The 23,672-nt window shown below is 35.4% G+C and overlaps 1 protein-coding gene across 1 annotated transcript in view; it reads left to right on the forward strand.

The window, feature by feature from the left end:
• The window catches only part of LOC106884220 (uncharacterized), a 122,545-nt gene extending 99,546 nt beyond the window's left edge, over nucleotides 1-22,999 (forward strand). Inside the window, exons 27-30 of the mRNA XM_089340306.1 lie at nucleotides 3,778-4,017; nucleotides 5,213-5,452; nucleotides 9,397-9,456; nucleotides 22,590-22,999. Of these exons, the coding sequence (XP_089196432.1) occupies nucleotides 3,778-4,017; nucleotides 5,213-5,452; nucleotides 9,397-9,456; nucleotides 22,590-22,693 (644 nt within the window). The 3' untranslated portion in view covers nucleotides 22,694-22,999. The remainder of the gene's footprint in view (nucleotides 1-3,777; nucleotides 4,018-5,212; nucleotides 5,453-9,396; nucleotides 9,457-22,589) is intronic.
• Nucleotides 23,000-23,672: the final 673 nt, after the last annotated feature.

The raw sequence follows: 23,672 nt of genomic DNA on the forward strand, positions 1-23,672 counted from the left end.
GATCTGACTATAAGTTTCAGGTGTCTTATCACCTGGCGCTCTCAGGGAGTCATCTCCAACGCATCAAATCGCAGTCGACCGGCTAACAAGCAGAGCGCATACATTATGTATGTTCTATAATGTTTACAACATTCATATATATATATATATATATATATATCATACAGAATGGGACAAGAATGCAAAACATTAAGACAGTTAGGTGATACAAGAAAGGGACAAAACATTCAGATAGACGATACAAAGAAAACACGAACAGGTCATTCGGAGTTTTCTCTCTTCAGTCGAGATCCAGATTATCTTTGCAATTTCGGCTGGTTATTCTCGATATTGCTCCAATCTGGCCAGCCCCAAGGAAAAACTAAGCTAAGAACATTAGATTCCTTGGAAGAAAGCAGCGAATGTATAGAAAAACAAGGACGGGAAAAAATGAACAATGTTACACAAATACAGTAATACAAATACAGTAAGAATAATAACAGGACAAAACAACAGATGTCTTTCGACTAAGGACGAATAAAATTAATCTGGCGTATATGGAAATAAGGCCTTACAGCCGGGATACAAGATTTCACAGGCACAAGGAGGAATATATATATATATAAAGAGAGAAAACGATAAAGAGAACAATGCCAGAGTTAGAAATATATTTTATGGATAAAGTCTTACAGCTGTTTCAGGAAAAATCCAATGTATCCCTTCATCGGAGACGGTAATAGTAGAGAAATGGATTATTACATCTATAAGAGGAGATTTGTAGTAGGAAGTGAGAGTGATGCGCTGAAAAAAGAACAAAGAAGAAACAGTATTTGGAGTGTGCCCAGTGCAAGCTATGGACACATAAGAGGTGCAGCAATATCAAAGGAAGGTTAACTAGGAAGTTAATTTTTGTATGTAGCAGATGTTCAGGAGCAATAAACACTGAAAATGTGCAGAAAACAACTCTGGCCACATTCCAGGGAGAAAAAAACTAGACTTAGTTGATAGCTTCCGCTATCTAGGTGATCAACTTAGTAGTGGGGGAGGATGCGCTGAAAGTGTAGCTGCTAGAATAAAAATAGCCTGGGCAAAGTTCAGAGAGCTCTTACCTCTGCTGGTGACAAGAGGCCTCTCACTTAGTAAAAGGCAGACTGTATGACGCATGTGTACGAACAGCCATGCTTCGTGTCAGTGAAACATGGGCCGTGACTGCTGAGGACATGCGTAGGCTCGCAAGGAATGAAGCCAGTATGCTCCGATGGATGTGTAATGTCAGTGTGCATACTAGACGGAGTGTAAGTACCTTGACAGAAAAATTGAACCTAAGAAGCATCAGTTGTGGTGTGCAAGAGAGACGATTGCGCTGGTATGGTCATGTGGCGAGAATGGATGAGGATAGCTGTGTGAAAAAGTGCCCTAACAGTTGAGGGAACCTGTGGAAGAGGTAGGCCCAGGAAGACCTGGGATGAGGTGGTGAGGCACGACCTTCGAACATTGGGCTTCACCGAGGCGATGACTTCTGACCGAGACCTTTGGAAATATGCTGTGCGTGAGAAGACCCGGCAACCCATGTGAGACCTAAATCCAAGGCGTCTGCCAGGGGTGTAGCCAGCCCACTTATGCGTACCTTTCCTTCATTGGACAATAAACTCCGCCTGCGAAAACCTGTTGAGGCAAGTGAAATCGAAACCGAACTAAATTCGACGACTGGCACCCATGCCAACGTCGTCTCCTTCATTGGACACGACACTCGGTTTGCGAAGACCTGTTGGGGCAAGAGAAAGTCAAATCGTGATGGCACCTGTGCCCAGCGTCGCCTTCCTGGCACTTGTGCCGGTGGCACGTGTAAAGACATTCGAGCGAGTTCGTTACCAGTGCCCCTGGACTGGCTCCTGTGCAGGTGGCAAGTAAAATACACCAGTTTGGGCGTGGCCGTTGCCAGTACCGCCTGACTGGCTCGTAAAAGCAACCACTACACTCTCGGAGTGGTTGGCGTTAGGAATGGAATCCAGCTGTAGAAACTCTGCCAGATCAGATTGGAGCCTGGTGCAGCCATCTCGTTCACCAGTCCTCAGTCAAATCGTCCAACCCATGCTAGCATGGAAAGCGGACGTTAAACGACGACGATGATGATGATGATGATATAAAAATATAACGGTATGTTTACACATGTATATATTCATATATATATATATGCATTTACATATCCATGTATAAACATACGTACACGTAGATTTTCAAGTGTTCCTTGTTGTTTTGAGACCTCGGCTAAATCGCTTCGCGCAGAAGAAATATTTTTATAATTTTAATTGGGGGAATATTAATCGCTATTGTTGTCTGGTATCTCTTGTAATCAGGATATAATTATGTGACGAAACTTAAAGAAACGTAAATCTATCCCAACTATCATTAATATCACCTTTGAACATCAAAACTTCAGAGCAGCTTTATTTATTCACTACTAATGCGCCCCGAATTACTTATAACTAACTATAATAATATATGTTAAATTTTATATTTATATTTGTATTGAATTTTTGTGAATCTCTGAAGAAACCTAGCGAATCATGCATGTACCCCCATTACATCATTTTCATCTGCTAATTACTCCGGCGCGCAGGAGCTCTAGGGATAGAATGGGGCATGACAACGCTAGGCCGAAACAGCTGTAAGTTTCTGTATATTCTCCAATTGCTAAATGTACTTTATATTTGTAACCTTAATTGTTAATATGACATGGTATGTCATAAGCACCTGTATATTGTGGTTTTTGTCATTTTAGTTACATAATAAACAGATTAATTCAATGAAATACATTGTCTGCAAGTCGATGGATACCGCATATTCTCCTCCATTTTCTTATTGCTATATAAATTTAGGGTAAAATAACCCCCTTTTACCCGCATCCACTTATTACACTTGGTATAACACTAGTGTAACAATAATTGGGTACCCTCCCAGCAGTATATTGGATAGATACCAACCCTTAGTGGGTTGAATCCTTAACCCCTAACTCTCTTGCATTATATATATATATATATATATATATATATATATATATATATATATATATATATATATATATATATATATATATATATATATATATATATCGTGTGACTCGCAGAAGCAGTGCACAGTACCAGAATTTTCGACTTGAGTCAAATATAACAAACCACTCCAAATCGTTATTAGAGTATCTGCATAAATTGAGTCAAGTCGTATTACTTGTAATTATTGGTTTGACTTCCTGATTACAATTAATAAATATCTATATATGTATATGCATATATGAATATCTATATGTATATATCTATATCTATGTGTGTGTATATATATATATATATATATATATATATATATATATATATATATATATACATACATGCATACGTACATACATGCATATACACACACACACACACACATATATATAATTGCTATTTTTCGTAAGATATTTAAGAAGATATGTCTGTCTGATGAAACCTCATTATATTTAAAACGTTAGTTTATTATTCTTAAAGAACCTGTGATTTCTAATGGTGTAGAAACAGCTGTAATTTACTAGATGTGTCATTTGTTTGTATAAAATAATAAAATTGAATTGAATTTATCATTTAATTGTTCAATTTATTATTTTGGTTTCCATTTCGAATCCATGTACATATTTAGATATATATGTAATGTAAATGCTCAAACATAACTTTGGTTACAACAAAGGAGTAAAGAACGATGATTGATGCATCGATGAAACTAATGGTCAAACTGATTTCTTTTAATATTTATCTAACACTTCAGGAAACTATATCAACGAATACGACAAGAAACCGGGCAAATCCATGGTCCTCAAGGGAGACAAACCAGTAGACGCTGTAAGCGAGATGGATTGTGCCAAGCAGTGCACATTAAACAAAGACTTCTCCTGTCAAAGCTTTGAATATTGTCCTGATCTACAGGAATGTACTTTGAGTAAAGTCCATACCATGAATATTCCTGACGACCAAATATCTTTTACACCTGATTGTGATATCTATTCACGTAAGTAAATTCCTGGATATTATATATGTATGTTTGTGTGTGTATTTACATATTCATCATACATACATACATACATACATACATACATACATACATACATGCATACATACATACATGCATACATACATACATACATACATCCAAGTGGTCACTCCGTCGGTCTTCGAAAAATACCAAGATCGCTCATCGATGAATATATTCGAGAGAGGCTACATAATATGGTTTAAGAATGATCAAACTAACAAACGACTGCCATAACTCGTGTGAAAGTAGAAAACTTCATACTCATCAAATACATTATGGATTTATGTTGAATACAATAACGAAAACAAAAAAAAAAAACACCAAAAACAATAACAATAAAGCGAAAAAATAAAACATATACAGCAATGTTCGATTTAGAAGCATATGTATATCCATTTGATGTGTATGAATCATTCATTATCTTCACATGAAACTCCGAGTTATATCAATCGATTGTTAGTTTTGATTATCTATCTATCTATCTATCTATCTATCTATCTATCTATCTATCTATCTATCTATCTATCTATCTATCTATCTGTCTGTCTGTTATATAGACCTAAACTCTGGTGAATGAGTGGCTACGTGTTTTTTATTCCGTGACGCTGGTATTTCAAAATAAGAGATAATAATGTTAGTTTGACTAGTATGATATTTCTAAGTGAAAATTCCTCTGATGATATCCGCACAACCTATTTCATGCAGTCCGTAGCGCAATCGGCCAGCAAACGATAGGTACATGATTCAATTTGAATTAGTTTTGTTCATTTCCTACAGCGTAGATGTTATATATAACTTGTTGACCGACAGCATTAAATTTATCTAACACGTTGTTTGCGCATAGAACGTTAATAAATTAATTACACTGCCGACAATTTCACGGTATGCAAATCAGTATCGCCATTTCAATTACTTTTAATTTTTGTTTGATTTGAATGTGCGTGCGCGCGCGCGCGCGCGTGTGTGTGTGTGAAACGTAGATAAATGTCATTGATATTCCTACGCTTTAATAATATAAACGTGTTTCAATAACTGGCGGCTCTTTTCCTCGGGATGTCATCGAAAAAGTTTTTGCAAGCAATCGTAATAATTCAATATAAAATTATTTAGGCTTGGCTATTGTGTATTTATTGGGGGAATGATTCGCAAAAATAATATTTGTCTGTTGCAGGAAGCTTTATATCAGAATTCCACGTCACAAGAAACACGACAGTGAAAATGGTTAACAACGAAATTTTTGGTGGAGTACAGTTAGCCGAATGTGCGAAGGCCTGCATGGAAATGGAACACTGGAGTTGTAATGACTTCGACTATTGCGCAAGCACTGAAGAATGTCGTCTGGTTTACAAAGATGTTCAAAATAGTGGGCAAGTGTCTTTCGAGAAATCGACTGTTTGTGACCATTACAATCGTAAGTTGAACTCATCGGGCGTTGATTTCTTTCTCTCTTTATTTTTTATTTTGTCTTTTATTAAACAGTAAGGGCGTTTGGTTGTGTGATTTTTCACATACCCACATATACATATATACAAACCGGTGCACACGTTCACAAATACTCGCATAATTAAATGCTATTCATAATAAGGTAGCGAAAGCTGGAAGAAGAGTCTTTGAAAAGAGAAAAGATAAGTGAGAAGACAGATAAGAATGCGTCTGGACTGCACAACAAACTGAAGGAAAAGGAAGATGACCACGTGAGGAAAGGAAAGATGGACGATGGTCACGTGTGAGCAACGAGAGAAAGTAAAGGAAAAAGAGGAGAGAGAGAGAGAGAGAGAGAGAGAGAGAGAGAGAGAGAGAGAGAGAGAGCGAGCGAGAGACAGACAGACAGATAGAAAACGGTGAAGGCGAGAAAAAAGAATTGGAGAAAGGATCAGTCTGTTGTGCAGTCCAGGCACATTCCTATCTGTTTCCTCACCTATCTTTTCTCTTACCAAGAATCTTCTTACAGCCTTCGCTACCTTACCTCATCTGAGCCTAACGGCCCCCCTGTTTGTATTCGGTTCGTTTGGTTTGTTGTATGTCCTGTTGTTGTTACCAGCTTTGACCCTCTGCAAAATCCCAAATTTCATTTTGGGTCGAGGGAGCAACTGCCTTCAAAGTCATATCTTGTCGTTCATTGCTCGAAACAAGGAGTAGAAGGACAACCGACAACTGACGAAGGGTCGTTTTTTATGTTACTTGTCATGTTTTCCATTTGTTTCTCTCGTTCTTTGCGTACCCAACATTATTTCGTATTTCATGTTGTTTTCGTTGTGTGACGTCCTGTATCCATATATGCTTACCTATATACATACATATATATACATGTACATATGTATGTGTATATATTCCAAACGACCACACTTGTGCGTAAGCAATAAGTAAATAAAGCTAGTATATTTTAAGCACCTTCTTTCTAATGTCTTAATTTCAAATTCAAACTTATGATCCTGCCAAATATTATGAAGGAATCACCATCTCCCTTGTATTACCTGTCCGCTAGAGAACTACGCATACATACATACGCATACACCCCCCCCCCCACACACACACACGCACACGTGTATGTATATAAAGAGAGAAAGAGTGAGAGTGAGTGAAAGAGAGAGGAAGAATATATTTCTTCAAAATGTCAAACTGAGAGATTGAACCAAATAGCAAGTTGTTGCGAAGGAAGATTCTTAACAGCACGATATTCCTACACGCATATGAATTTTTGTTCCTGGGGATCGCTTGGAATGAAGCTTGAGTCGAAAGAAATACACACTATAGCACGTATTGAATTCTTTCTGTTTCTTTCGTTCACATTTGAATCTATATAACATTTGTATGCATATACGTGCATATGTATGTGTGTATATATGTATATACGAATGTGTGTACATATATAAATATACGTTAATATCTCTCTCTCTCTCTCTCTCTCTCTCTCTCTCTCTCTCTCCCTATATATATATATATATATATATATATATATATATATATATATATATATATATATGCATATATATATACACATACATACATATATACAATCTTACATATAACTATAAAATGCACATTTATATGCACAACTGTACATCCGCACACAAACGCACACATATAAATATAAGCCAGTTTGTGTGCTTGTGTATGTGTATATACATTCATACATACATACATACATACAAACACACACACAAACATATAAATGTATATATTTATATGTATATAACGCATGCACACTTGCACGTACACACCAATAATAAACGTGTTCTACTCATATAAATGTACATATATATGCATACATATGCATATTTTATTATATATCTGCATCAAATATAGTTCTATATGCATATATTTGCATATAAATATTTACACAATCGCGATTTTATGTCGTGCACAAACTCTCTTATCAGTCGTTTGGCGTTTAACATATGATATATGGATCAATACGGAAAGACTAGAAATCCATAATTACTCTGAAATACATAGTTTGCAAGCAATTTAATGTGAATGGTTTAGAAGATCGCAAGACTGAAGCCCACGCTGTTTACCTTGCTGCTGCTGCTACTGTTATTGTTATATTTGTTGCTATTGTTGATGTTTAGCGCGAAGGCCAACTCACAAGCCTATCATACAAATATGTTCCGTCCATATCTATCCTATCCCTTACACACACGCACACATACACACACATACACACACGCACACACACACACATACACACATACACACCTACACACACACTTGAACGGCAGAGATTTAAAAAGTGTCTCAATTGCCGAGAGTTTCAAACTTGTGCCCATACATACATACATACATACATACATACACACATACACATACACACACACGCACACACACACACACACACACACGCACACACACATACACATAATAAGAAAAGGGAGGAAGAGAATTTCGATTATCCGCACGTGGCGAGCTGCAATGCAAAAAATATATTTATAAAATAAAAGAAGGAAAATGCACGCAGTTTCAATATATTTTAAATGAATGAGTATTGTGGTTGTCGACCGGTTTCGCTTTCGCTAATCATGACATTGCAATTATTGTAATTTCGTATTTTCTTAAGAAAAATTTAGTCCATGTTTTTTATATGAAAATTTGTGAATGAATCAAGTAGAAAAATCTTAGGGGAGGTAACTGGTGATCGTTATTATTCGGGACAGAGGAGGTAATTGCTCATTTTTGGAGTGAGATAAAGAAACACAAAAACTCACAAGATAAAGTAGTGAGATGAAATATGTACAGTGATGGATATATGATCATGAATCTTAATATATACTGAAACCAAAGTTTGTTATACGTTCATATTTAGACGCGTTCTATATTTTCGCGATAAATGATTTTTTTTATTTAAACGTTCTTGTACAGAAATTGTTTTTTTGCACTGGTAAATGGGGAAAACTGTGAAATTTGGTTGGAGGTTTCCTGCACATCTCTCTATGTGTTCACTCAAAGGTATCTGACTATATTTTGGGAAACGGATTTGTTCCTAACGTAGTGTGGTTCTTCATCTAAGTGCCGTACTTGTCTGTCCTATATAGTTATGTCCACAACCTGAACAAATTATAACATAAATTAAATTCTCGGATGCTGATATGAATTTAGTCTTAATTGTGAACCTCTCTCTTTGTTTGAATTGGAATTTTGAGCCGTCAAGTAGGTTGGGGCATGTTCCACATTTTTTAACCGTTGGTTTCGTGGTTGTTGTGTAAAGGTTCGCATTGTCAGAAGTCTTTCATACAAGAACATGAACTAAAATTTTCTTAAAAAATACGAAATTACAATAATTTCAATGTCATGATTAGCAAAGGCAAAACCGGTCGACAACCACAATACTATTTTATTTAAAATATATCAAAACTGTGCATTTTCCTTCTTTTATATATATATATATATATATATATATATATATATATATATATATATATATATATATATATATATATATATATATGTGTGTGTGTGTGTTTATATATATATATATATATATATATATATACATATACATGGCTGCAATTTTGTGCTGCAGTTTTGTGTTGCAATTTTGTCAGTGAACAGGTCGCGGTCTCAAAGCGACGAAAATATTTTGGCAAGTTAAATTTAAATGTTGAAGTGGATCTAGCGGTTTTTGTGTGTTTCTTGAATGGCTTATAAACACCTTCAGCGCTGCAACTAGATTACTTGCTATGCAAGTACCTCTGCGTAATATATATATATATATATATATATATATATATATATATATATATATATGGTACAAACACACGCACATATACAACTATTATACAACACATAATATAAACATATATTACTCTTATATGTAAACACGCTAAAATCTCAAATTTGGTTTATTTACCAAAATAGGTATTCCAGGAACGTATTACCAACACAAAGTGTCGTCTTCAGTGACGGTATACGGAAAAGGTAAGAAAACATTTTGTCTTTAATGCATATATGTTAATTCATTTTTTTTTTTGAAATGGTGAGTCTTGGAGTACATAACGCTACAAATAATGCTATGTAAATATTGCGATAAAAAGCCCTTGAAAAAAAAAACAGCAAAAAAAAAAAAAAACGTCGGAGTATGCCAAATGCTATTTTTTATAGCTTTATGTGCTTCGGGATCCACTGTTTCAAAAAAGAATTAATATTCTCTTAAAAGTTTGTAAAACTCTTCTGACGTCAACAACATACAATTCTTACTAGTAAGAATAACATTTCTAACATTGCGAAATTCAAGAGATTTGGGTCGAGGGAGCAACTGCCTTCAAAGTCATATCTTGTCGTTCATTGCTCGAAACAAGGAGTAGAAGGACAACCGACAACTGACATATATATATGTGTGTGTGTGTATATATATATATATATATATATATAATTATATATATATATATATAAGTGAATTTTTATTGATCGTAGAAAACAAGGAAGGATTTCTCTAAATATTTAAATATTTCATCCAACTGTGATATGCTTTTAACATACCGAGATATTTTAAAAGAAAATACGTATTTTTATCAGCTGGTTTATGTTGTTACGTCATTCTGTTATTTAATAAAATATTTTTTTAATCACCCATTCTGATATATTACGAAAATAACGCTAGTATTTGTAACGTTATAATATTTTAAAAGCTTTTATGTCGCCATCAATTTTTATGCTGTTAAGATGTTAATATATTTAAAGTAAAAAAAAAGAAGAAAGAAAAGAAGTCAATATATTTCATTCATATATTCTACGCTGTTGTGATAATTAAATATATTTTCAAGCACATAATTAATTTTATAAAATTGATTTCTCGTGTCAGTAGTTTGTTGTGAGTAATAATTCTTCAAGGTGGCCCATAAAGAAGTATTTCTTGAATGCAAACAATATTTTCGGTTTAATGGTAAAAAAATTATCCTTTAACCTGATTTCTTGTTCGATCTCGCCCTCACATTCTATCTAACACTAACGATTGATCTTAATTTTGGTATTAATTAATAGTATTAATTATTTAAAATTATTTTTATTATATCCATCAAGTACCAGAAGCATTCATTCATTCATTCATTCATTCTTCTTCTTCTTCTTCTTCTTCTTCTTCTTCTTCTTCTTCTTCTTCTTCTTCTTCTTCTTCTTCTTCTTCTTCTTCTTCTTCTTCTTCTTCTTCTTCTTCTTCTTCTTCTTCTTCTTCTTCTTCTTCTTCTTATTATTATTATTATTGCTAAGGCGGTGAACTGGCAAAATCGTTAGCACGCCGGGCGAAATGCTTAGCGGTGTTTCGTCTGTCGCTACGTTCTGAGTTCATATTCCACCGAGGTCGACTTTGCCTTTCATCCTTTCAGGGTCGATAAATCAAGTGCTAGTTGAGTACTGGGGTCGATGTCATCGACTATCCTCCTCCCTTAAATTTCAGGCCTTGTGCCTATAGTAGAAAGTATTATTATTATTATTCAGTAGTTTTATTTTTATAACGTGCTTTCACTTCACTACCGAGCGCAGCTCTGTGCGCCTTGGGTATGTGCTGTGGTTTGCTGTGGTGCTCTTATGTTTACTGTATTGAAAGTGTTTTGCGTAGAATGTGTGCAGTACCCAGTAGTGCAATTTTCTGTATGTTATATATATTTGTAAGTCCTGGTGTTTTTGTTATGTATTTGTCTGAATATTTTTTTATTATACCTAAGGCACCTACTATGATAGGAATTGTTTCTGTTTTTAGATTCCACATTCGAGTTATCTCTATTTCCAGGTCTTTGTATTTTGAAAGTTTTTCCATTTCTTTTCGAGAAACGTTGTCATCTGCTGGTATTGAAACATCAATTAGAAGGCATTTTTTTCCTTCATGATCTTTGACAACTATATCTGGTCTATTTGCCTTAATTTCTCTATCTGTGTGTATTGGCATATCCCAGAGCATGGTTGCTTTCTCGTTTTCTGTGACCTTTTCTGGCGTGTGTTTATACCATCTTTTTTCTGTTGCTATTCCATAATGTTGGCATAGCTTCCAGTGTATATAGGTCCCAGCTCTGTCGTGTCTGTGAATATATTCCTTCTTAGCCAGGACTGGGCAGCCAGAGATAATATGATTTATTGTTTCTTGTCGATCTCCACATATTCTACAGTTACTTGTTATATTTCTTTTCATTATGTGTTTTTGGTAATTTCTGGTGTGGAGGCTTTGGTCTTGTGCAGCAATTAAAAATCCTTCAGTCTCTGCTTTGAGTCCTGAGCTTCTCAGCCATTGCTGGGATTTTTCTCTGTCTATTTCTTTCGCATTTAGTTTAGCCCAGTATTTACCATGTAGGGGCTTTTCTTGCCATCGTTTTATCATGGTCCGTTGCTGTTCTAGTTTTAGTTTGGATTTCATTTGTTTTATAGCTTTTGTTGTTTCTTCTTCTTCTTCTTCTTCGTATTTGTTAGGTAGATTGATTTCTTGTTTGTATTTGTCAGCTTCCTTAAATACTGAAAACAGTTTTTTATTTTGCTCGTGTTTTGTGGCTATTTGTATTAGTTTCCCTTGCTTCTGGAGTAGGTATTTTTTCAGTCCTATGGTGGTTATTTTATAATAGTTTTCTAGCTGTATAAGACCCCTGCCACCTTCTGTGCGTTGTATATATAGCCTTTCTATGTCAGATTTTGGGTGGTGCATCCTATATCCTGTCATTATTTTTCTTGTTTTCCTGTCTATTTTACATAGTTCATTTAGTGTCCAGTTAAGGATGTTGTAGCTGTAGCTTATAACTGGGACAGCTAAAGTGTTGATACCCATTATCTTGTTTTTAGCATTGAGCTCTGTTTTTAGTATTGATCTAACTCGTCTGTAGTACTCTTTCTTTATTTTTTCTTTCATTTGTGTATGTTGTATCCTATCTAGTTCATTGACTCCTAAATACTTATATGGTTGGCTTTCGTCTAGTTCTCTTATTTCATTGGCTTTATCTAGTGTTATATTGCTACTTTTAACTAATTTTCCTCTTTTCAGGGTTGCTTTGGCACATTTTTCTAATCCGAATTTCATTTCTATTTCCTTGGTAAAGCCGTGTACTGTCTGTAGTAGTGTTTCTAGCTCTTTGTCGTTTTTTGCATATAATTTTAGGTCATCCATATATAGAAGGTGGCTGACTGTTTTTCCATAGCATTTGTAACCGCATCCAGTTCTATTTAGCAATTCTGTTAAAGGTGTGAGTGCCAGGCAGAACAGGAGTGGAGAGAGCGTGTCTCCCTGGAATATTCCTCTTCTAATGGGGATGGCTTTCGTTTTCACAAGTCCCTCTTTTGTTTGGAGCTGTAGCACTGTCTGCCATTTGTTCATTGAGTGCTCTATGTATTTTATGATAATTGGTGCCACCTTGTTTATGGCTAGTGTTTCCAGAATCCACGTGTGGGGAACACTGTCGAAAGCCTTTTGGTAGTCCACCCAGGCCATACTGAGGCCTTTCTTCTTTATGCGGCTGTCTTCAGTTATGGCTTTATTGATCAATAATTGATCTTTACAGCCGTATGAGCCCTTGCAGCATCCCTTCTGCTCTTCTGGAAACAGGTTGTTATTTTCCAGGTGTTTACTCACTCTCTGCGATATTATTGCAGTAAAGGCTTTGTAGATCGTAGGGAGACAGGTTATAGGTCTATAGTTTTGTGGTTTCTCCGTTTCCGTGGATTTGGGTATTAAGATGGTTTTCCCTTTTGTGAGCCATTCAGGCATTGTTTCTGGATCTGCTATTATGTTGTTAAAGTTTTCTGCCAGCTTTTTATGCATTGCTGGCAGGTGTTTTAACCAGAAATTGGGGATCTTGTCGTGTCCAGGTGCTTTCCAGTTGCTTAGTCTTTGCAGTGTCTGGGTGACCTCTTCAGTTGTTATAGGGGTCCAGAGTTGCTCAGGTGCTAAGTTCGTTGTTTTAATGGTCCTTTTTTGGGGTTGTTGCTTCACCGACCATATTTGTTTCCAGAATTTCTCTAGTTCTTCTGCTGTTGGTGCTGAAGTAATGTCTATTTTATTTTTACCCAGTTCTTGGTAGAGTTTTTTGGGGTTGGATTTGAACTGTTTGTTTTGTTCAAAGAAACGTTGGCGTTTCTCATACCGGCGGATCCTCTGTGCTTTGGCAAGGATGTCTTGCTTTAGTTTTTCTTTTGCCTCAGGTAAGTCTTTTTCTGTAATGCTGTATTTGTACAGTATTTTTGTTTTCTTCTTGTTACTTAGTAGTGTTGATTGTTTACTAATTTCGTTGATATTATTATTATTATTATTATTATTATTATTATTATTATTATTATTATTATTATTATTATTATTATTATTATTATTATTATATGTTTGACTTTTGCTTTACATTTGTACAAGTTGGTACCAAGTCTCATCCAGAGACCTCAAGAGACAACAAGTTAGGAGTTCATGTTGGTGTTATGCCTAGAGTGCCATATATTTGGTTTTGTACATAGTGTTGTTCTCGAGAATGTTTAAGAAACCATAAGAAAATTATGTGTTTGTTTTAAAATTTGAGATTACATAGACAGCATTTTACGTATGATATGGGCAGTTCCCATGAGCACTATCTTTTGAATTTCTGCTACAGCCCCTTTTGCTATCATTCCCAGGGCACCAATGACAACAGGTATTGTTTTAGTCTTGAGGTTCCACATTTTGCCAATTTTTATTTCAAGATCTTTATACTTGCTCAAGTTTTTGGTAGGTCTTGACAGATACGTTTATATCAATTGGGACAGTCATATCAATGAGGAGGCATAATTTTTGCCTGAAGTCTTTCAATATAATGTGAAGTTCCAGACGAGTGAGATGTGATCATTTTCAAGGACTGGAGGTGGTTTGTGTTCCCACCAGTTTTTATCATGGGGCATGTCCAGGTTTTTGCAAATTACCCAGTGAATATATTGTGCAGCTCTATTATGCCTGTCGAAATACTCTGTAGGCGCAAGAAGACTGCACATGAAGACAACATGATTAATGGTTTCATTTTGTTGTTGACATACATGACATGTTGGGAAGCTGCCGTTCTTTAATATGTTGGCGTGGTAGTTCCTTGTAGGTAGGCATTGATCTTGGGCTGCTATAATAAACCCTTCTGTTTCAGATTTTAAACCAGAAGCCATTAGCCATTCATGGGTAAGGGCTTTGTCAACATCAGTATTATTCGCTCTCTTTGGGTATTTGCCATTGAGAGGTTTTTCTTGCCATTTATCGGTTAGAATATCTAAGGCAGCAGTTTTAACACGGGTTTTCATGCGCTTAGCTTTTTCTGCGCTTGTTTCTAGTATGTCTAATTTCGGAATTTGTTGTATTTGGAATTCACTTAGATATTCCTTTGCCTGTTTTGTTACTGAGTAAGATGCTTTCTTGCTTTCATGTTTTGAAACAAGTTTTAGCATCCAGTCCTCAGAGTTTTTCAGGTAGGTGTCTAAGCCAATTGTGGCAATCTTCATTGTTAATGCCAGCTGTAAAAGTCCACGGCCTTCCTCTTTTCTTGGCAGATAAAGTCGTTCTATATCTGCCTTAGGGTGGTGCATTCTATGCATTGTCAACAGTTTTTGTATTTTCTGTCAAGATTACATATCTCAGTATTATTATTATTATTATTATTATTATTATTATTATTATTATTATTGTTCAGTAGTTTTATTTTTATAACGTGCTTTCACTTCACTACCGAGTGCAGCCCTGTGTGCCTTGGGTATGTGCTGTGGATTGCTGTGATGCTCTTAAGGTTACTGTATAGAAAGTGTTTTGCGTAGGATGTGTGCAGTGCCCAGTAGTGCAATTTTCTGTATGTTATATATATTTGTAAGTCCTGGTGTTTTTGTTATGTATTTGTCTGAATATTTTTTTATTATTATTATACCTAAGGCACCTACTATGATAGGAATTGTTTCTGTTTTTAGATTCCACATTCGAGTTACCTCTATTTCCAGGTCTTTGTATTTTGAAAGTTTTTCCATTTCTTTTAGGGAAACATTGTCATCTGCTGGTATTGATACATCAATTAGAAAGCATTTTTTTTTCTTCATGATCTTTGACAACTATATCTGGTCTATTGGCCTTAATTTCTCTATCTGTTATTATTTATTATTATTATTATTATTATCATCATCATCATCATTATTATTATTATTATTATTATTATTATTATTATTATTATTATTATTATTATTATTATTATTGTTATTATTATCATTATTCAGTAGTTTTAATTTTTATCACGTGCTTTGATTGCACTACCGAGCGCAACTCTGTGTACCTTGGGTATGTACTGTGGTCTGTTGTGATGTTCTTATGGTTACTATATTGAAAGTGATTTACGTAGAATTTGTGCCGTGCCTAGTAGTGCTATTTTCTGTATGCTATATATATTTGTTAGTCCTGGTGTTTTTGCTATGTATTTGTCTGAATGTTTTTTTTTTATCATACTTAATGCGCCTACTATGATAAGAATTGTTTCTGTTTTTAGACTCCACATTCAAGTTACCTCATTTCCAGGTCTTTTTATTTTGAAAGTTTCTCCGTTTCTTTTAGAGAAACGTTGTCATCTGCTGGTACTGATGCATCGATTAGAAAGCATTTCTTTCTTGATGATCTCTGACAACTATATCCGCCTTATTGGCCTTAATTTCTCTCACTGCATGTATTGGCATATCCCTTAGTATGGTTGCTTTCTCATTTTCTGTGACCCTTACTGGCGTGTGCCTATACCATCTCTTTTCTGTTGTTATTCCATAGTGTTGGCATAGCTTCCAGTGTATATAGGTCCCAGCTCTGTCGTATCTGTGAATATATTCCTTAGCCAGGACTGGGCAGCCAGAGACAATATGGCTTATTGTTTCTTGTCCATCTCGACATATTCTGCAGTTACTTGTTATGTTTTTTCTCATTACATGTTTTTAGTAATTTCTGGTGGGGAGGCTTTGGTCTTGTGCTGCAATTTAAGACCCTTCAGTCTCTGCTTTGAGTTCTGAGCTTCTCAGCCATTGTTTGCATTTCGCTTTGTCTATTTCTTTTGCGTTTAGTTTAACCCAGTATTTGCCATGAAGGGGCTTTTCTTGCTATCGTTCTATCATGATCCGTCGCTGTTCCAGTTTTAGTTTGGATTTCAGTTGTTTTACAGCTTTGTTGTTTCTTCTTTTTCTTCATAGTTATTGGGTAGTATGACTTCTTTTTTGTATTTGTCAGCGTAAGTAGCGTAAGAATAGAGAAAAGGAAAATTATTTGGCTTAAATCCCCTTCAACACACTTCCACCCCCAGTCACAAGTATCACAAACGAATAAACAAACATAATATAAAATTGTCATATTCCAACGATTTCGAAAAAAAAAAACAAAACTGTGGCCAATTACAACCACCAACAATGTATATATATGAATATGTATATGAATATGAATATGAATATATATATGAATATGAATATATATATGAATATGTATGTGTATCATATATACATTCACGCACGCAATAATGTTATGACTGCAGAAGCTAACAAGTTCTTTATTCCACTCTCATGGAATGGTGAACGTGTAATAGTGGTAGTGGTGGTGGTGGTGGTGGGGATATGTAGTGTGGTGTTAGCTGGGGGCGGGTTGTGGGAGTAAACGTCGTGGGCAGAGTTTATCTTACAATGACCACGAGTTACTTTCCACTAACTTGAGCTGTGATCCGACGAGTCTTAACACACACACACACGCACACACACATTTATACTTAACACGTTTAACACACACACATACATACACTTAATGCGCTCTCATATATATATATATATATATATATATATATATATATATATATATATATATATACTGAGCGTGATAAATTGAATATTAATTTAACATCAATTTAAAACCAGTGGCCTAGCATATAAAACAATCTGAAAATTCAGAAAAATTGTATTACTTGCGTATAAGAAGGGATGACCACTAAGTGGTCATCCGATATGCTAGAAAGAGGTCATCAACGACCCAACCACAAAGAAAATAACGTTCTCTTTATTTTGTACTAGCAGTATAGCCCGGCTTTGCCCTGGATTAAGTTAGGATTATTAAGCTAATCAAGTTCTTTATTTCAAACCAAACTAAGTAACATTGACATCAAATTTGGGCAGAATCAGTGTTGCAACTGGAGCGCATAGGTTGGGAGTTTGATCGGCAGAGGTGATCAGGTTACACATGAAAACCCTTTGAAAGTATCACCCCCATCATCTAACCCCTCTTTGCCCATGGGTTGGGAATCCTTTCAGCAAGGAAAATAGAATGCCCAAATGGGCTCCCGATTCTCTGTGTCAGAAGTGTTCAGATCACAACTAAGTCTTAAGTATATTTACTCTTTTACTTGTTTCAGTCATTTTGACTGCGGCCATGCTGGAGCACAGCCTTTGGTAGAGCAAATCGACCCTAGGACTTATTCTTTGTAAGCCTAGTATTTATTCTATCGGTCTCTTTTACCGAACCTCTAAGTTACGGGGACGTAAACACACCAGCATCGGTTGTCAAGCGGTGTTGGGGGGGGGGGGTGACAAACACAGACGCACAAACACATACACACGCATACATACAAACACATATATATATATATATATATATATATATATATAGATATAGATATATATACAACGGGCTTCTTTCAGTTTCCGTCTACCAAATCCACTCACAAGGCTTTGGTCGGCCCGAGGCTATAGTAGAAGACACTTGCCAAAGGTGCCATGCAGTGGGATTGAACCTGAAACCATGTGGCTGGTAAGCAAGCTACTTACCACACAGCCACTCCAGTGCAACACACATACACACACGCGCGCGCGCACGTACGTACACCAATTGCATACATATTTTTTGTACGCATACATGTTCGTATGTGTGCGTGTGTGTTGCCCGTATATCAACAAAACACTTTTTTCATCGATGGAAAAAAAAACCAAAAAAACCTCTTAAAAACTTGCTCGTCGCTAGAAGGGGACTTAACTCCTGATCTAAACAATGGTGGTTTTCTCCGAATTGAAAACTGCTAAAAGTTTAGGTTGAAAATTTATTTTTACTGCTATTCGCTGGTGCCTCTGGGAAAAATAAGTTGACGAAAATGCAGCTAGGGTCATGTCGAATGTCCCCTTAAAATTGGAGCGACATGCGTGCTAATTTGTGGACTTGTATAAATTACATTCACGTACACACACACACACACACACACACACACACATCCTGCCTTTTATGTATACAGATATTTCCATTTGTCTTGGCCGCTTATGTTATGGTGTTTGCTGAATTTTTTCTAGAGAACATTATTTTCTTTGTGGTTGGGTCGTTGATGACCTCTTTCTAGCATATCGAATGTCCACTTAGTGGTCATCCCTTCTTATACGCATATATATATATATATATATATATATATATATATATATATATATATTATAAAACATACGCACAAACAACCTAACAAAAGCTCACGCTTTACACACATGCACATACACCCTAACATGCATACACATACGCAAGCACCCTTAACGTACATATACAGACTCATGTATTATAACACACATGCGCACGCTTTTTAGACCCACACTCGCAAAACTGCATATAACACACATGCACGTATACCTTAATATAAGCACGCATGCAAACAGACGTGTATACACACACACACACACGCGCGCACAAAAGCCCCCCCCCACACACACACAAAGCACACCCTCACAAGTACCCTTAACATACATTTATACAGGGATGTATATATTAGAAAACATGCGCACGTACATCCTAACACAAACACGCACAAGCACAGATACATACACACACACACACACACACACACAGACACACACACACACACACACACACACACACACACACACAAACACAAACACACATATACACACAATCAATGTTTGAATAATAAATATTTTATCCAAGGTGACGAAGACAATAAATAGGACAAGTTTCCTGTTATTTATTTATCAGAATTATCCAAGAAATCATTACCAATTGATCAGTGCATTCGATCACGTATTGATCAGGTATTGATATTGAGCGATGTTGTGAAGTTTATGCTTGCTCGCAAATACATTAGTGGAATAATAACAATTCCTCTCTACCATAGGCACAAGGCCAGCAATTTTACGTGGAGGGGGCATGTCAACTACATTGACCCCAGTACGTTACTACTACTACTACTACTACTACTACTACTACTACTACTACTACTACTACTATTAGTAGTAGTAGTAGTAGTTTCAAATTTTGGCACAGGGGCAAGAGTTTTTGAAGGGATGGACAAGTCGATTACGTCGACCACAGTACTTGACTAGCACTTATTTCATCGACCTGGAAAAGATGAAAAGTAAAGTCAACCTCGGTGGAATTTGTACTCAGAACGTAAAGACGGATGAAAAGCTGCTAAGCATTTTGTTCGACATGCTAATGATTCTGGGGGTTAACCGCCTTAATAATAATAATAATAATAATAATAATAATAATAATAATAATAATAATAATAAACAATTGCAGCGTGGAAGCTGTTTATAAGCCATTTAAGAAACACAACATTTCACTTCACCATTTAAATTTAAATTCACTTCAACATTTAAATTTAATTTACCAAAATATTTTCGTCACTTTGAGACCGAGACCTGTTCGCTGACAAAATTCCGTGTATACGTGCATGTGTGTTATATGCAGCTTTGTCAGTGAACAGGTCGCGGTCTCAAAGCAACGAAAATATTTTGGCAAATTAAATTAAAATGTTGAAGTGAATCTAACGGTTTTTGTGTGTTTCTTAAATGGCTTATAAACACCTTCCACGCTGCAATTGTTTTCGTTCCAGCACACGATCTCAGATCAGGTCGCTTGCTATGCAAGTACATCTCCGTAATAATAATAATAATAATAATAATAATAATAATAATAATAATAATAATAATAATAATAATAATAATAATATTTATGGACTCTCCTGTTGAAGACGACGTGTGAGCGTTCAGCTTTTGCCAAATGACCTGCACAAATGATTTGCTTATAATGATCAAATATATGTGCTGCACATTATCTCACTCCCTCCATAAAATCGATGTTGTCTGAACGGGTGCATGTTGTACCACGGATCAGGTGTGAAGTGGTCGCAGAGTAATGTGAGATGAAATATTTTGATCAAGAACACAACACGCCATCCGGTCTAGGAATTGTAATCACAATCGCTAGACCGTGAATATAACACTCTAAACACTAAATCATGCACCCTACCCTCACACGATACTACTACTACTACTACTACTACTACTACTACTACTACTACTACTACTACTAATAATAATAATAATGATAATGATAATGATAATAATAATAATAATAATAATAATAATCAAACATGAACTTCTAACTTGTTGTCTCTTGAGGTCTCTGGGTGAGACTTGGATCCAACTTGTACAAATGCAAAACAAAAGTCAAACATAAAATAATAATAATAATAACAATAATAATAATAATAATAATAATAATAATAATAATAATAATAATAATAATAATAAATGCTCTGATGTAGTACCAGGCAGTGGCTCTCGTGGCTTCTGATCTTAACTGATTGGAAGTGTTATCATGTATATTTTTTTGTCTTGGTATAAAAGATGGGCTACAGCAAATATTCTGGTCAATACCACAGATTTGCTTGTCAGTTGTTTGACCTTAACCAGTTGAGCATGTCCCTTGGTGGCTGACGATATGTGCATCTATGACCACGAGAAGGAGTAGTGGGGGAGCATCATAGCCATGTGTTGAGAGGAATTCTTTGGGATTTGAATAATTCACCTTTGGAAACATGAGTGTTTTGCTCAACATCCTTAAACAAACCTTATTCAGGGACTTTTTGAGTGGGATGGGGTACTCGACCTGCAGAAAATTCTAACTGGGCCCCACCTGCGAGGTCATGCGCTGTTTATCTTGATATGAGATCACCATGTCGCACACATATGGTTGTGATGCATGTACCTGGTGTACCCTTATCAGACGGGTAGTCATGATGGGTATAATGGGCTTCGTATATTTTAGCTCAGCGTCACTTTGATGGCATGCACTACTCTCTCACTCAATAATAATAATAATAATAATAATAATAATAATAATAATAACAACAACAACAACAACAACAACAACAACAACAACAACAACAACAACAACAATAATAATAATAATAATAATAATAATAATAATAATAATAATAGTTTCCGTAGAAAAGAACACTACAAAAAAAGACAGAAAGCACTATACTGGTAGCGCAAGATCAAGCTTTGGTCACGAACTGGACGGTCAACCTTAGGAATGAACAAATGTTTTCGCTGTGCCGCATCTGTAATAGAGTGGATGAAACTAATACCCATATTCCCAATGAATGCTCTAAACTTGCCAAAAACCTCTACAAATTGTGGCGACACGATCAGGTAGCGAAAATGCCAGATTGGAAACTGTGCGAAAAATGGGGGCTAGAGAGAGGCAAATCGCGGTGTGATCACAAATCACAGAGAGTGGCGGAGTCGGAGACTAGCAAAATCTGGGATTTCCCAATTCAAACAGATCAGGTGCTAGAACATAACAGACCGGGCCTAGTGGTATATAGTTGATGCTGCATTCCCCTTTGTCCCACGAATAGTCAAGAAAGAAGGCGAAAAAATAGATAAATACAACCCTCTTAAGTATGGAATAGCCCGGCTATGAAAAATGAAGAAGGTGAAGATAGTGCCAATTATTGTTGGATCCTTGGGGACAGTGTCAGCAGACATCAAGAAGAATATAAAGGAAACTGATATAGAATGCCCAATCATTTTACTTCAAATTATGATATCAGAGGAAGTGAATGGATTACAGGATTATAATCACATATTTCTATTTATTAGGCCTTGTATTACATAACATAGCATGAATTATGTACATAACATTGTATGAAGTATAGAATAAATTATATCGTTCACTTACGGAAACACTTGTAATGTCAATTTGACTTCTTTCTTCATTTAAATTGCATCTCTCTCTCTCTCTCTCTCTCTCTCTAAATATATATATCATTTAAACGCATACATTTATCTATATACTTATTATCTTTCAGCCGCCTTCATCAAGGTAGCCTTCAGCTTGCTGTTTTGTGGAATTTTGCTCGGAGTGGTAACCATGTATATATATATACGTCGCAAAAACAGAATTGGCCTTTGAGGAAGAATTGCAAGTTTCTTAGATCGTCTGAAAACATTTCCGTTCTTTTCGTGTGTTTTTGGCACTGAACAATTAAACTTACGAAGAAGGACAAACGATACACATTACCATCTATAGCTAACATTTAAATGTTTCATATTTATATATATATATATATATATCTGTGTACATGTAAGTGTTTATGCGTGTGTGTGTATACACACACACTCACACACACACATATATGTTAAATATGTAAGTTTTTGTATGTAAATGTTTGTATGTATATACATAAAGTGTTAGTACAAGTATTCAACCACTACGAAATTTGTTTAGCGTTCTTTTCTTTCATTTGTACACCTTTGAGTATACGTGTGTGATGTGTGCGTGTGATGTGTGTGTGTGAGTATATACATATGTATGTGTATATATATATATATATGTGTGTGTGTGTGTGTGTGTGTGTGTATATATATATATATATATATATATATATATATAAATATCCATTTATATATACATGTAAATTTATAAGTAGACGTATATATATATATATATATATATATATATATATATATATATATATATATATATATATATATATATATACATACTCACATATGTACACATGTATAAGTTATACATATACGTATTAGTCAATAGAAACGGCCCTTGAACTTGTTTGACTAAGCTGAACATTGATGTATGCGCACATACATATATGCATGTACACACACACACACACACACACACACACATATAAAACATATGTATATATATATAAAACACACACACACACACATATATATATATGTACGGCATATATACGTGTATGTTTATATACGTGTATATATACATGCACAAACATACACACATGTGTGTGTGTGTTTGTGTGTGTGTGTGTGTGTTTGTGTGTGTGTGACGATATAATTTGATATTAAAAAAGATATGTAACCTGTCTATCTTTTGCTTTTTAGTTATTTGATAACGATGACGTTGC

Source organism: Octopus bimaculoides, chromosome 23, assembly GCF_046866305.1.
Source record: "Octopus bimaculoides isolate indiv1 chromosome 23, ASM4686630v1, whole genome shotgun sequence".
NCBI lineage: Eukaryota > Metazoa > Mollusca > Cephalopoda > Octopoda > Octopodidae > Octopus > Octopus bimaculoides.